The 16,327-nt window shown below is 38.7% G+C and overlaps 1 protein-coding gene across 1 annotated transcript; it reads right to left on the minus strand.

The window, feature by feature from the left end:
* On the minus strand, positions 1,630–15,985 carry MEPE (matrix extracellular phosphoglycoprotein). Its single transcript, XM_005681451.3, has 5 exons — positions 15,964–15,985; positions 13,752–13,817; positions 9,518–9,571; positions 8,485–8,577; positions 1,630–3,469 (listed from the first exon to the last, which is right to left on the minus strand). Exons 2-5 carry the CDS (start codon positions 13,803–13,805, stop codon positions 2,006–2,008), a joined length of 1,665 nt encoding a protein of 554 aa, XP_005681508.2. The 5' UTR covers positions 13,806–13,817; positions 15,964–15,985; the 3' UTR covers positions 1,630–2,005.

Below are 16,327 nucleotides of genomic sequence, written 5' to 3' on the forward strand. Positions count from 1 at the left end.
CCAGGAACATCTCTTTTCTTTCTTTTGATCCCCATGGAGTTTTGTAAAATGTGGTCATTTGGTAAGTGTTCTTCAACTAAGCTGAATGTCATCCCAAACAGAATCAGGTATCTTGACTGGTTGTAGTTGCCAAGAGCAGTTTAATTAGGGCTAACAAATCAAAGTAGATATTTACAAGCTGAGAAATCTGATGCATTGAGGTTGGAGGGAGTAGCAGGTGTAAAAATAAATTCCAGAGCCTGGAGTGATCTTTTCTTTTTGGGCACAAGGTGGCAGACAGTACCCATTTAAGTAGTTGCATGGAAAGCACCTTGGTGAGGTTGAAATTTTCTGCCCTATTTTGAAAATCTATGTTTACTTAAAAATGAAAAAAAAAAAAAAAAAGTGAAGCTAGTGCAGCTTGGTGGCTGAAGCCTGGATTTGGATGCAGCAGAGATCCACTGCCTGACTGCAAGCAGTTCTCCCAAAGCTCTGGTCCTTTTGTTTTGGACTCATCACTCCAGTCTGCATCATCTCTTGGCAGTGCATCATGGATGCTGACACATTTAGTGTTTCCCTTAAATGGATGAGGAAAATCAAACATTGTCAGTGTTTTGAATAAATATGCATGAATACTGAGGCTGGGACAGAGGAACTAAAATCTGACCAAAGGATTGAAATGCAGTTAGTTTCCCCACTAGGTAGCAGACTAGGACAGACGACCTTTGGAAGATCTTGCCTGTAATCATCCAAAGAAAATCTTTGTTCTCTCTGTTAGCTCATTGTTTTTACTTTACAGCACCAAGTGTTTTTCATGTGAGCAGACATGAAAAGGTCTGATATAATCTGAGATAAAACTAGCAGGTCAATTTCAAGTTACTTATCTGCAACTTAATTGCTCGTATAGGTTTCTGTGTGCTTCCCTGGTGACTTAGTGGTAAAGAATCTACCTGCCAATGTAAGTTCTATCCCCAGAGGAAGGAAATGGCAGATGGAAATAGTTCTATACATAGAACTATTTTTCTATCATCTCATGCCTTTCCTCTTGGCCACAAAAATGGCTGCTGTACCTCCAGGCATCATGTTGATGTTAAACAAAGAATAGGGTAAGAAAAGAGGAAGAGTGGTACTAACTGTATGTGCTTTTACCAAGAAGAGCAAAAGCCTTCCAGAATTCTGCTTCTGTTTCTCATCAGGAGGCTTAGGGCTAATTTCCAGAATGGTATCACAGGCCATTGACTGGGAAAGCATCTACACTTAAGGCCAGAAAACAGAAATAGGCTTGAGATGATTGGAATCAGCCAATGAATAGTACCTGCCAAAGTAAGTTTTTATCTCGGTTTTTCATTTGTGTGTCTCTTTCTTAAATTCTCCCTCTTTCCCTCCTGCAAATGAGTTGCGTCAGGAAGTAAAATTTGTTCTAGAAGAAATTATAAACATGCCACAGAGAAAAGAACACAGAAGGACATGAAGCAGGCTATCTTTATTAGAGCAGAGGAGGTCAGAGGGAAAAGGAAATACTGACTTGAGCAGAGTGGGATGAAGGGAGGCTTTCAAGCTTTAGTCAGTGGATTAATTTCATAGCACTACCTTTGCCAGAGGCAGAGCTCATCTTGTTGAGTCTTAAAGGAAGCACCACAGACAACAGACTTTCTTATAGGTCATTTAATTACAGATTATCATACAAGACATATTGTTCTTCATATCTACAGAGCAAACAAAAAAGGGTTTTGTGATACAACCTATTTTTAAATGGTACCTATTCAAATATTACCTATTCCATGAATCCTTAATGAATTTTTTTCCTTAAAAAAGCATCGTAACTTTGAATAAAATTTCATAAAGCATCATGAGGATTTCATACTACGACCATTAAGATAGTAATAGTTCTCCCCAGGAGGCCAGGTCTCTTGGCTTATTCAATTCCTGACTCTGTCCTTCATCTGATCTGCTATCAAGTGGGCCCCCTTGTTACTGTTAAGTCACTGATGACTAAGTGTTCAAATCTTCATCCTGCTGGGAATTTCTAGTCACCATCACTCTCACTGGAACTGCCACTGTCAGACGACTCACTACTGTCATGCTTTTTAGGGGGGCGAAACCTCCTATTGGAATGGGAGCTCCTATAACCCCAGGTGCCTTTGCTTTGTGACCCACCCTTGTTCCGTGTATAATTATTCTGTCGGTGGGGCACATAATGATTTTTCCTGCTGTGTGTTATTATGGTTCGCTCATTATTGGGACCATTATGGGAACTTATTTCATTTTTAATTTCATTATCAAGACCACGAGAAGGAATAAGCTGGCCCTGACCTTTGCTCTTACTGGGAAATCTTTGTTTTTCCTTTGAGGGCTCTTGATTTCTAGCAGAATGTTCTGTGCTTTTTCTGCTGCTACCTTTGCCATTTTTTGGAATTTCATTGTACTTAGTACTTTCAGCTCCATTGCTACTGCCATCTTTTCTTTTGTCTTTTGAGGGTACATGCGGGTAGTGAAACTCTATTTCCCCTTGATGCGCATCTTGGCTGCCGCCATCCACTCTGCTTCCTTCTTGCCCAGGGAGTTTCTTAAAATCGGTGCCACCTATGATGTCATTGGTGCCCTCCACTAGGCTTACATCAGCGGTATTTGCCTCCTGGGCGGTTTTACCCCTGGTTCCAGTAGTTTTTCTGCCATTCCTTTCTTTCTCTGGGATCTCATTGTAACCTGGCCCTTTTGCATCAGGACTGGTGGTCTCAGTTTCACTTGGGCTGGGAAGCTCTGTTTGAATATCTGTACCTTCTGGGTCAGGATCAATAGCATCTCCTTTACCAGAAATGTCCTTGAAAGGTGGCCCATCTCCACTGAAAGGAGAGAGATCATTATCTCCTCTCCCTTGAAGATCAGGGTCACCACTGCCCTCAAAATCACTGGGGATTTTTTTTACTTTGGGGAGCTGTTTTAGATGTTTCATGTTGTGTTGGATGAGGTGGGTAGTTTTGCTTTTTACCGGCATATTCTGGGCTTGGGAATCTCTTTGGTGATTCTTAAGTCGTGAGGGGGCTTTAGCATGGTTGGCATCTGCTGGAAGTTTGCCTAGGACCTTCCTGGGTTTGTTCTGTTTGTTTTCTTCCCCCAAGAGTTCAATCACAGTCCCGGGCTCCATTCTGTGGTACATGTTATTTCTGATGAGAGCTGCGCCATATCCTTCTTGGTTGTGTAGTTTGCGGACAGCACTGTTTCTGTCCTCAGCCCCATGCTTCCCGGTCGATTCAGGATAAATGGACATCTTTAGGTCACTGTGGGCATTTTCTTTGCTACTGATACTGTAGTCTTCATTCATTGACTGTTTATTTCCCGAAAGATTTTGAGATTTTGTGCTTTTGTTATTTTCATTGGTTCTAGGAAGAAACAAGTCTTCCTCTTTTTTCTGGACGATGTTTTCTTTAGGTGCTGGCTCTTGGCTTCTCTTGCCAGAATGGGGAAGAGCGATACCTTTGTTTTTTTCTCCCTGCTAAAGTGGAATTTTCAATATAAAGTGATTATTTTATGTTAAACTTTTAAAATTTAATAATTCTTAGGCAACAATGTTTAAAATCCCACCAGATACTTGATAAAAAGAGTCTTTTAACTCAAAAGAGATTTGTTGGTAGAGATAATTTTGAAACGGCCAAAGCAGGTTTCACAGAAAAAGAAGAATGAACAAGGCTTTAAGAGTGGGTGAGATTCAAACCATGAAAGGAAAATGGTGACACTATCCTAAGAATAAGTAGCGTATTCAAATGTTTGGAAATAGGAAACATTTGAAAGATAATATGAATAAAACTATAAGGCTGGAGTAGAGAAAGCCAAAGAGAATGGTAAAAAGCAGAATCCTAAAGAAGAGAAGTAAATTTGGAAATATAAATTAGGGCCTGATTTTAAAGGAGGAGCTGAATTTAAGGAAGACAGAGCATGGTCCTCACCTTGTGACCTTGAGACATTTCAAGTGAAATGGAGTTCATCTTTCAAACATGATTATTCCCTCTCTCTCATTCTCTCTCTCTCTCCCCCTCCCCACACCCCTATTCTCTCTCTTTGTTTTGGCCCTGGTCTTCAAAAATATTTTCCTCTCTTCTTTTTCCTTTTTATTTATTTATTTATTTTTACAGAGGATATACAAATAGAAGAATGTAGGTAATACTAAGCTTCTGACATTCAAACAAAGGATCTTACACTGTTGGTGACCCTAGTTATTGTCTGAAAAGGTAATCATTATCTTTATTTTCTTTCTCTTTTGTCATGTAATAAATGAAATAAGATAGTCTAGATCAATAGTTTTCAAATTTAGCACTTATCAGAACTATTCAGAAGGCTTACTAAAACAAAGATTGTTGGATTCAATGGCCAGAGTTTGTGATTCTGTAGGCTTGGGGTGAGGCTCTAGAATCTGCATTTATGACAAATTCCCAGCTTATGTTGATGCTGCTGGCTTGTAACCACACTTTGAGAACTACTCTTCTGGATCATAAGTTTAAGTAGTCAAGGCCCAGATAAGAAAAGCCCCTGAGAGAATAATGGGATGAAAAAGAGAGTGGAGAAGAAGAGTGTTTATGCTTGTGCCTCAGTTTTTCCTTTTCAGGAAGAAGGTCTGTAAGGATGCTGCTTCATAGATAGCACCTTACCAACCTGAGGTGCAGTCAAGGTGCACGAAGCTTGAACAAAGTGGTCAGGAAGAAGAGGGACTGGGGTTGATTTTGCCCAGTCACTCTCTGTGGCACAGGCTAGACATGGAAGCATCTGAGAGTTTTCAGGAGCTCACCAGAGGGAGTGAAGTGGCTCTGAAAGGAGCAATGTATTCAGATGGAGCATATATACCAGGAATAATGTGAGACATATGCAGACAAAGAGGGCTCTACTTTGTCCATGAGATCCAGGAGAGGCTGAATCCCCACTGTCCCCTCCATCCCCCTAAGACTGTATTGTTTGGTCTTAAGCTATTGCAGCCAGTGACTTGGCAGGGCAAGCAGTATTGTCCCTTCCATGTCTGAGGATGCCATGACTTCCTCTCCACTATTGTATAAGCCATGTGTGTACAAATGGTATATGGTATGTAGTGGATTAGAGAAGGAAATGGCAGCCCACTCCAGTATCCTTGCTTGGAAAATCCTATGGACTGAGGAGCCTGGAGGGTTACAGTCCACGGGGTTGCAAAGAACTGGACATGACTGAGCAACCTGGGCACCTGTAGTGGATGGTGTTAAGCTATAACTGACTCCCTCGTATGCATGCTTGACATCTTAGGGGGAGATGGCAGAAGTGAGGATTTGAGCACTCTTATCCAAAAGAGACTGAAGACTTAAAGATTAGATAAACTTAACTTAAATAGGTTGAATTTAAATTAATTTCTGCATACTCCCTCCCCATTTATTAACACATGGGTAGGAGCTCTTGAGCAACAGAACAATTATAGACAAAATAAATGGCATACTTTCCCTCCACCTCAAGCTTGTAAGGTGAGCTAAAATTTACAACACTACTACATAAACCTTTGAACTGGTGATAACATGAAATCAAAATAAGAGAGATTTATTGAGGGGCTGAGACATATTAGAAGTTGGGCTGATGTTTTATGTTCCAGGCAGTACCTGATGACTTATTAAATGGCAGAGGTAGTGGTCCTACAGGGTTTATGAAGTGTGGGGGTGATGTGGTGTCTCAGAGACCTCACATTCAGTCAGAGTTTGCACAGACATACAGACTGTCAGAATTTCAGGCAGGAGAATTTGGTTTTATTATATAGAAGATGGAGAGGCAGTGATGTTATATGAGCAAGAGAGTAACAAGGAGGAATCAAGCTAAGAAAGAACAGTTAGGAGTCTGCTGTAGTGTCTAAGAATGAGAGGTAATCACTTGGATTAGGATTATGCCAAAGAAAAAAGTTACAAAGAAAAACCTACAGGTGCCCAAATAGAAGAAGGGCAAATGGCAACCCACTCCAGTACTCTTGCCTGGAAAATCCCATGGATGGATGAGCCTGATAAGCTACAGTCCATGGGATTGCAAAGAGTCAGACATGACTGAGTGACTTCTCTTTCTTTCTTTTCTTTAATAACTAGTATGTTGACATGCAATAGTGAAGGCAAGACAAAAGATACCTTTTATATTAGACATATTGCTGTTGAGAGACTGTAGAATCTGAGCTCCAAATGCAACATTCAGTTAGAGACAGAGTTGGGTGTCCCAGCCTCCCAGCCCACGTCCTTCACACATATGACCTGTGTCAGCTGGTCTGTCCTGGAACATTTTATCAGCTAATTGCTTGTTAGTTTTCATGTCAGATCATTGTCTTAAGGGTATTCTAATTTTTTTTTAACCTGCAACCAGTAACTAGTATCGCTTTTTTCCTGATGGAACAGTCATTAAGGTTATTTCCTCTTTCATGTACAACCCTTCTGGGAAAGGAAAGGTTTCCTCCATATTTACTGAATGCTTTGTCTTCTCCAGGTTGACATGTGCAGGTCATTGTTATTAAGTCACTAGATTCAGATCCGTCCTCAAATAGGAGTACTGTTCTACTTGGAAGTCTGCTGACTTTTATACATAAATCTTATTAACGTTGGAGGCAGAGGGTAATTGTCAAGATAAAAATGATTTATGGGGGTGTCTTCTATTGTTATGAAGCTGGCTAATATGAAGTACACAAACATTTCAATGTGTAGCATTTTTAAGATATAATTTGAAAGTACTTATTTTGGGGAGTTATTATTTACTAATCTTTTATAGTGGCAGGTATATTCTGAAAATAAGTAAGGTTTTCTCATGAGGGAAAATATAATAGAAAAACTTTATAATGAGTTATTTCAGAATAAAAAGTATTTTAAACATTTGATTTAAGACATTATATCTGGGAAAGTTTTACCTGGACATCTATACTTTCCTTTGCAACCAAGTTCATTAGCTCACTGCTAATAGAAACTTTTGAGTTAAACAGGTACACTATAATAATCCCTTCTTAATTTTTTCCCTTTCCTATTCTGAAGGGGGAAGTTTTGTTTTATATTTGATGCCTTTACTGCTTTTGAAACGGTAACATGTATACTAATAACTGTAAATTTCTTTAAAAATCACACAGAGTTCTCTTATTAAAAAGTTAAACAACTTCTAAATTGTGGTATACGACGGTCAGTCATTTTGCGTTTGCTTATGCCAATTGACTTCTGATTGCATTCTTGATTGTATGATGGTTGAACAGTGAACACATCCATTGGCCAATCTTCTTTCCTATATTCTGCTTTCCTATCTCCATGCCTTGGCTCACATTATTCTTTTCATGGAGAATAGTCTCTCCCACACAAATGTTTGCTCAAATCCTACTCATTCTCCAGCTCAATTATTTCAAATATATAGCTTTCCATGAGTACCAGTTTAGGAACTAATCTTTTCTACTCCAAGCCCTAAAGCATGACTTCTGGGGGTACCACTCAGATAGCACTTCTTTTTCAGGTTATACTCATTTTTGTAAGCACCTTTTATTCTTTTCTAACTCTAAAATCCTGGAAAGAGTTAAGTTTTCTCAATCATTTATCTCACATAATATCTTGCACAATAGGAAGCACGCAACATATATTTGTTACAACCAGTAAGTTTAAAAGACACTGAGTCTCAGTGATGTTAAGTCTTAGAGACGCATTTAAAGAATATTGGGCAGAACAAAATAACATTCTGAAGGAAAACTACTTTTATGGGAAATGAAGCCAGATTTTGGAAGAAAAAAAGTAACTAGTCATTTTGCTGATGGCATTTTAAACTGTTTCTAGCTCTTTGGCCAATGAATTTATAAGAAGGGACTGAGTGAAAAGAAGTATTGTTTTATTCCAGCGACAGAGTGCTTATTCTTTCTCTTCTAAGCATCCTGACACAGACAGTGTCATTTGTAGGGACATTAAAATATGTCACTTTTTCCTAAAAAAGGTCAAAATTATTTCCTTCTAATCCCTTCCCCCATAAGAGCATATGATACAGGATGTCCAGAAAACCTCCTTGTAAAGGATCAAACTTTTCAGTGTGATGAAAAGCAGAGACACTACACTGCTAACAAAGGTGTGTATCGTCAAGGCTGTATAGTATGTGTCTTCCCAGTGGCCGCATACAGTTGAGAGAGCTGGACCATAAAGAAGGCAGAATGCCAAAGAATTGATGCCTTGGAATTGTGGTGCTGGAGAAACTTTACTTTACTCAGAAGCAATAACATGAAAAACTCGTGGGTATCTGGGGCCCACGAGCATCACATGTGCTATGGCAGGTCTTGAAGCAAGGCAGGGTTTGGGCCAGGGCATGAGGTGGCCTGTCTGTGTCAGAAAGACTCTGGGACACAGAGGTCCATAGCAGAGATGCTCCAGGAGACTAGAACCAGGGGAAAAGGACAAAAGCACCAGCCAGAGACAGAAACTCCAGACCAGACAAAAGTAAACTGTCTCCTGTACAGTGTCTCCTGGTGTTGATCCAGAGCTGGCTCAGGATAAGGATCACTGGGATTCGGCTTACCTTCACATCAGTTTGGTTTTTTCTTCCAGACGAGGTGGAAACATGCTTAAACATATAATACCCATGTTTCTCATGGTGACCCTTGTACGTTATCTACAAAAACACAACATTGTATTAATGTGGGTTTATCTCTTAGAAGTTTTATGGCTCTCTTTTTAATAGTACAAGATATTTTAAACTCCGGTGAAGTCTACTTGTGCATCTAACAGATGGTAGTACTTCTGATTACCACAGGGGGGCGTATGTCAGCCAGTTCCCGAAGAGAGCAGCTTGTTTCTTTCTTTCTGTCTCTAAATCGGTTTTCCTTGACGATGAGTATCAAACAGCTCTCTCCCCCACAGAGTGTATCAATTTTACTATCAAATTTCAATGCAAATAGAGAATTGGTAATATTTTCAGATAGGAGAAGGCAGGGGGATGAGGAGAAAGGCAGATTTTATGGTATTCATGCTGATGTCAAATTGGCAAAATTCGCAGCATAAACATTCAGGCTCTTAAGCTTGTAGTTTTTGCCTTTGTAATTTTAAGCTAAGATAGAGAACAGAAGATTGTTAGTTTTTAGAACAGAATTTTCTGAGACTGCCAGGAGAAGCCCTGCTAGGCAGAAGTAAACTGCAATTTGGTGACATGAAATGCTGAGAGTTCTTAACTTTCCGGTTGCATGTGAAAACTAACTCCATGAACACAGAATTCCTCATAAAGACTGTTAACTCACCTCCCTTTGTTTTCTCCCTCATTTATTACTTTGTTCTCATGTACATGCATGGGAAAATATTGTTTGCTAATAGCAACATCCTAGAATTTTATCCCTCTGAAGGAAGAAATCACATGAAGAGAAACAAGTTCTCATTCAGAAGGCTTTTTTCTTTTATATCACATATTGTGTGAATTAAAGTGCCAAAATTAAGTTGTGTAATTTTCCATTTCCATTCTAGGTACACAGGAATATTTTGGCAGTTAAAAATTTCCCCATATTGACTTTTCTCTTTATAGAGTTGGAAGAGGTGTATTTGAGAAGAATAATTCTGTTTACCCTCTGTTCTTCCACACAGTCTTGCTTCGTTTTCTCAGCCTGTGGTTTCAAAGTCTAAAAGGAAACAAGAAATAAAATGTCACCAAATATTTCTTCTTTCATTCATTTCTTCAAACAATAAACGTCTCCTTTATTTTTTTCTCACTCAGTGCTCAGTGCTCAGTTCTCACTCAGTCGTATCCAACTCTTCGTGACCCCACAGACTGTAGCCCACCAGACTCCTCTGTCCATGGAATTTTCCAGGCCAGAATACTAGAGTGGGTTGCTATTTCCTCCTCCAGGGGATCTTCCCAACCCAGGGACCAAACCCAAGTCTCCTGCGTTGGCAGGAAGATTCTTCAGCGCACCACCTGAGAAACCCTTTTCTCTCACTGGGTTATTCAATGTTGAAAATCATTCTGACCAAAAGAAGATGGGCGCATACATCACATTTGTTTCCGCACTGAAGGAGGGTGCTGACCTTCCTTCCTAGAGGGAGGCAGTGCTGTCTCTACTATAGAACCTCGTTCAGTGCGGGAGAACAGCTGAGCTGGGAGGGGTGGCCCCCAAAGTGAAAAAGCTTAGATGTCATTTGTATCCACTGAAAAATTTTCCCTGGCACACTGGAAGTGTTTGGTATCTGTGCACTAAAATCAGAGTTGAGTGAGGTGTGCATTGTATGTGCATTGATTGTGCAAGTTCAGTCATTGCTGTTAGAATTAGGATATGATGCTCCTGATGGTCCATCAAGACTGAAGCCACAGCCTGGCACCAAAGGAGAAGGGGTACACTGGAGAGGGGACTTGATTGTTGCCAGTCACCTGGGCAGTTTTTTTCTTTCAGGGAAAGGGAAAATGACATTTTGAAAGATTATATTTTATAGAATGTGAGTTATAGAATGACACTATGAGCGATTACGCTTTCCATTACTTCCACTATCAAAAATCCAGAATTTTACCTAACAACAAAAAAAAAGAAAATTACTTTTTTTTCAATTTTATAGTGATTTTTACCCCCTAAGGGCATATTTTATAATTCTACCCTTTATTGCCCCCTCCTTTTGTTGGTTCTTATGCGATCATGTGCATATAAATTTAGAACATTGTATTATTCCTCAGAAATATCAAAAGAGCTTAAATAGTTCTGGAAGTAGTGCTATAGGAAAGAAAAAATATTGAAAAATGATATAGGCACCTATGAAGCAAAAGAAAGAAATGACAGTTTGGAGGTATTCAGTATCTTCTTACAGAACACACACATAACGTGTTAAAAACTTACATGATAGTATAGAGCTCCTAAATATAGTTCACAATAATAAATCACGAACTTATAACAAAGTGACCTATTACAAAGTCTTTATGGTCTTATTACATATTGATGATTATTAATTGAATTGCATGGCCCAACAATCGTATTTTACTTTTTCCACTTAAAATTTTGTTTTTGAAGGAAACAAGAATGTTACCCCTAAATATGCCTTTTAAAAATGTGAACCACTGAAAAAGTCTTCTTTGAAATTGTTACAATATTGTTTCCGTTTTCTGTTTTAGTTTTTGGCCAGAAAGCTTGTGGGCTCTTAACTCCCTGACTAGTGATGGAACCTGTACCCCCTGCATTGGAAAGTGAACTGTTTACCACTGGACTGCCAGGGAAGTCCCCTAAATATGCCTTTTTGACATAAAAATTATTTTGAGCTGAAGGCAATTAAGAAGTAGAACATGTAGAAAAAGTTTCCCTTTTTCTGCCTAAAGGTAGGGAATAAATTCTTCTTTTACTAGAGACAATCTCTTATCAGTCTAGAGATGGCACAGAGGAATACGCAAACAAATCTTGTTAAACTCATCCTCAGTTCAGTTCAGTCTCTCAGTTGTGTCCGACTCTTTGCCACCCCATGAATCGCAGCACGCCAGGCCTCCCTGTCCATCACCAGTTCCCGGAGTTCACTCTAAACTCCTGTCCATCAAGTCGGTGATGCCATCCAGCCATCTCATCCTCTGTTGTCCCCTTCTCCTCCTGCTCCCAATCCCTCCCAGCTTCAGAGTCTTTTCCAATGAGTCAACTCTTCGCATGAGGTGGCCAAAGTACTGGAGTTTCAGCTTTAGCATCAGTCCTTCCAAAGGAATCCCAGGGCTGATCTCCTTCAGAATGGACGGGTTGGATCTCCTTGCAGTCCAAGGGACTCTCAAGAGTCTTCTCCAATACCACACTTCAAAAGCATCAATTCTTCGGCACTCAGCCTTGTTCACAGTCCAACTCTCACATCCATACATAACCACAGGAAAAACCATAGCCTTGACTAGACGGACCTTTGTTGGCAAAGTAATGTCTCTGCTTTTGAATATGCTATCTAGGTTGGTCATACTTTTCTTCCAAGGAGTAAGCGTCTTTTAATTTCATGGCTGCAGTCACCATCTGCAGTGATTTTGGAGCCCCAAAAAATAAAGTCTGATACTCTTTCCCCATCTATTTCTCATATATTAGGTGGGGAAACTAATCTTAATTGTCCTAATTAAGAAAGATAAGAATTATCTAATCCTATCCTGTTTGTCCTGTCAATTCTTCACAATATCTTATTACATTGTCTAAATGGTATTAAAAACCTCCTGCCCTCATCATTTTTTTCAGTCCTCATTCTTTTGTGAAGGCTTCCATGCACATGTCAAATTTTTTTTTTACATGTCAAATTATTTAAAAAATTTTGTGTTCTTTTCTCCTGTTAATCTCTCTTTGTTGGTTTCATTTTCAGACCCAGCCAGAGACCCAAAGAGGATTGAGGAAAACCTTTTCCTCTCCTAGAGTTTGAATTTTGATTATATTTCCAGAACATAAGTAAGTGGCTCAGTACACATTGATTTCTGATACCCCTAATCTGTAATTAAATAATTTATATAATTACCCAAATAGAATCCATATCTGGAAGAAAACATCACATATAGCTATTTGTAATTCCAAATTTGTCTCTGTATCCTTGCCAAACCTCTCTGACTTGAAATCTGCACCCCCCCCCCACTCCTCCCACACCACGTCCCCACCCACTTGGCAGTTCTGCCCTTGAACGTGGCTCTGAAATGGAGATGGCCTTGTTTCCTTCAGAGGAAGAAGACTGGCATCCTCTCTTGACCAGTGGTCAGTGGATTGGTGTTGACATAGCACATTTACTGGAAAATGGTCAGAGATACCGCTCCAGCTGTTCTTTGGAATGTGTTGCTCAAAATAGACCCATCCTCAGCGGGTGGGATTGAGCTGGGTCAGCAGGACCCACTCCATCCTTCTCATGCCTGAGCACGCGCCTCTGTGGCCCCGACTAAGCAAAGTCAGTTCTGCGTATTGGGCCCGGCAGATGTCTATTTTAAGCCGTACGCACGCCCACAGGTCTGTTGGAGCATGCGTGCTGAGAGGGGACCTGTTTCCTCAACTCCTGCTTTCCCCAGCGGCTGGCATGGGTCGTGCTTGTCAGTGGTTGCTTACCCACTCACTCAGGACCTGTATGTAAGTTCTTCTCTGACCACAGAATGACCACTTGCTTCCACGCTGCTCCAACTGAAAAGGTTACCCTGAGAAGTTAGGATGTTTTTCAGACACTATGTTATGAGCACTGTGTCTCCTTGGCAGAAAATATCTGTAACACTCAGCATTTTCATAAGACGAGTTAGTCACATCCTGAGTGTTCATCTGGGTGAATCAAGAAGAAAAGATACAGAAGGAAACTGGAGCTTGATTTGGGTTAAGCTGTGGGGAACTTCTTTCCATCTTTAGCCTCGCTGATGAAGAGAAAATCACTAGCAGGATCTCAGTGTTGGAATGTTGTAAGAATTACAGAAAAGCTCGGTTCCTTTGTGTAGTCTTGCAGTTATACAGTCTAGTTGCTTAGCCTTAGAGCATTCAAGTCAAACTCTTTCAGATTTTGGTAAAATACTGAGAAGTTCTTTTGACATGTTACAATTTGAGAATATTTGCTCATTGGCATTAGCTGATTGAAACACCGTGGCTGGCTATTGGTTTTCTTGAAAATATTCTTTCTGGTGCTTCTCCAAAGGCAACATGTGGACATCTTATAATTCTTCTTACATGTTCATTGAGGGCCTCCTTGGTGACAGACATTTGTGCCAAGTGTTGAATGCTTCCTCTGTGTTTGGTATTTTATTGTAACTGAACTAGGTAAGTGCTACTAGTTTACAAAGATGTTGCTTAAAGGAAAAATAGATAAAAAGAGCAAGAGATTAGATGATGTGCAACTGAATTTGTAAATGCTTACTGGTGCTGCCAGGGTCAGGCTGAAAAGGAGCAGTTCAAAATAGAAGATTTGCATCTTTGAGAATCTCTGTAAAAAGACAATAATATTTTACCCTAAAGTATTGCCAGTTATGAATGGTAGCCATAAGAGTAAATAAAATACAAAAATCTATGCAAACATCCATCCCCTTATCAGTCTGTTAGTCCATTTCCTTTTGTTTAAAAAAAACTGTATATAATTTAAATCTAAGTGTAGAAACTTTAAAAGCTTTCATATATCTAATTCCAATGTGAGTGTGAAAACTGTGCAACATTATTAAAACAATATAGAAATAAATTTATAGATATTTATTTACTCTATTGTCAGCCCAAATTTTTCCCTTTTGTTTTTACAGAGAGAATTTAATTGAATTATTTATATAATTCAGAATAATATTAAGCAAAGAGTTAGCAAACTTGAAGATAGATCAATAGAAATGTAATTTGAACAAGAGAGGGAAAAAAGATTTTTAAATGACCATTTTCTTTTAGCCCTTTGTAAGTGTATTCAGCTTACTCAGGGACCTGTGTGATGATAGCAATGATCAACCCAGAATTCTATGTCTCAGAGAGGAAGTATAGCAAAATTAAGAATTAGGGTTTTAAAGTGAGATTTATGTTTGTGTTCTTGGCTCTGCTATTTAATAGCCAAGGGACCCTGAGCAAGTCGTTTAAACTCTCTAAACTTTGGTTACCTCATTTGTAAGATGTGAGTAATATTTGTAGTTATATCTGATGAAAAAACTCTTAGATCGCTCTTTACACAAAGCTTGGCACATAGTAAGTGCTCAATAAAGGTTAGCTATTGTCATTAAAATAAACAAACAGTTAAAAAATAACATTAAGTTAGTATAGCAACTCATAACAGACTAAATGAATCGGCCAGGATAGCAAGCTCCACTGTGAGGAATGAAATCTTGTTTGCTATCAGCCTGGTGCCCAGATACATATCCTCATACTCATTAGCAAAGTATATGAAGTGGGAGCCACCTGTGGCCTGGAGACCAAGACAATTTATAATAATACCTATTTTAATAGCTAACATTTACTAAAAACTAAAATGAGCCAAACACTGTTCTAAAAATTTGACATGTATTCAATTATTGAAGCTAACAATAACCCTGTGGAATTAGGTGGCATTACCAGTCCTGTTTTATATATTAGGAAATAGACACAAATTCAAATAATTTGTCCCAGAATTCCTAGGTGTTCAGAGGCAGAACCAGGATTAGCAGCCAGGCAATGTAGCTCAAGAGCCAGACTCTGTACCACCTTGAATAAGTTTCTATTCTTTTATTTTATTGCAGAACAATCTACATGGGGTTGATATAAACACTAATCATAGTATTATATTGGGCTCAACAAAATGTTTAAAAGACTAACGTTTTATTATGGATAAAGGTATATGTTTATACTTTGGTAAATGTGTTAAGAGACTCTAGTGAGTTTGTTTAAATCTAGAAAGCCAATAGATTGGAAAGCAAAATTGACATAACTTTGGATGACTCATCTGTTGGTTTTGATACTAAGTATTTTATGAACTACCACACAGACATATTACAATCAATATGAAAATTTAAAATTTATACCATTCTTTGGTAGTACTTAAGAGAAAAATACTTTTAATAGGAAAAATAAGCTAAATACTGTTGTAATTTTCAATCAAAGTAAAAACTTTGGTGAAATAAATAAAACTCTTCAATGTATTCTAAAATCCTGGGCTATTATCCTCTAAATTAATGCAGTTTTAAGATCCTAGTCATGATTTAGCTTCTAAGCGTTCTAGAGATCAGGACAGTATAAGCCATGTATCGAATGACTTATTGATCAGTAAAATATCAGCACAGATGAGGTTTGAGAGCATAAGTCTGATCATATTATCCTTCTTCTGTCCTATAAGCAAAAGTATAGAGTAAAATTGAAGTCTTTGAGTCATTGTGGACATTGATAATATTGGTAGTCAAACCAGAGAGAAAACTGCTACCAAGCCACAAATTTTAGTTGTTCATTTCTAGAGCTTAGTAATACACTTTCTTTTTATAAAACAAAGCACTAAATATTACATAGTTATGCCCACTGGAGAATACTTTCAATATGCATTTCTTTTCAAAAGCAATATTCCTACCTGAATAGCAAGCATCTTAAAAATGTAAACTATGTTATAAGGCTATTTGCTGTCAAGAGAGTCAAGTTACCTGGGGATCTTTGACCTTCAGAATACCTGGTTTCTTCTGCAGGATTAGCAGTCTTTGGGTATTTTGCTGAAATTTAAAGTTTGTTAGAGTACCCAATGGCCAATCAGCACTGGCTCACTTAGCACTAGAAAACAATTTGCTACCAGTGCCCACAGATAACCATAGGGGGCAGAGTAATTTTAATCTAAAAATGTTTTTGTGGTAAAAAGCTGCTATCAAATGTTCCAGAAAATGGGATAAACAGAAAATATAAATACCTCAGCTTGGTATATTATGTTGTCAAATAATTTAAAGTGATTTCAGAACTATTAGTTCCAGCTGAGTAACTCGCAAGTTTACAAATAGAAAAACACTGTAGCTATTC

This window comes from Capra hircus, chromosome 6 (assembly GCF_001704415.2).
Source record: "Capra hircus breed San Clemente chromosome 6, ASM170441v1, whole genome shotgun sequence".
Lineage (NCBI taxonomy): Eukaryota > Metazoa > Chordata > Mammalia > Artiodactyla > Bovidae > Capra > Capra hircus.

What these genes read in the sequence shown, in the direction of transcription:
- MEPE (XM_005681451.3), bottom strand. Translation starts at nt 13,805, where the DNA reads ATGCAAATCTTCTATTTTGAACTGCTCCTTTTCAGCCTGACCCTGGCA. An exon ending in GCCTGACCCTGGCAGCACCA is followed by an intron (nt 9,572 to 13,751) that starts GTAAGCATTTAC and finishes GTTTCCTTTTAG; the next exon opens with ACTTTGAAACCACAGGCTGA. An exon ending in AAAACCAAACTGATGTGAAG is followed by an intron (nt 3,470 to 8,484) that starts GTAAGCCGAATC and finishes CCACTTTAGCAG; the next exon opens with GGAGAAAAAAACAAAGGTAT.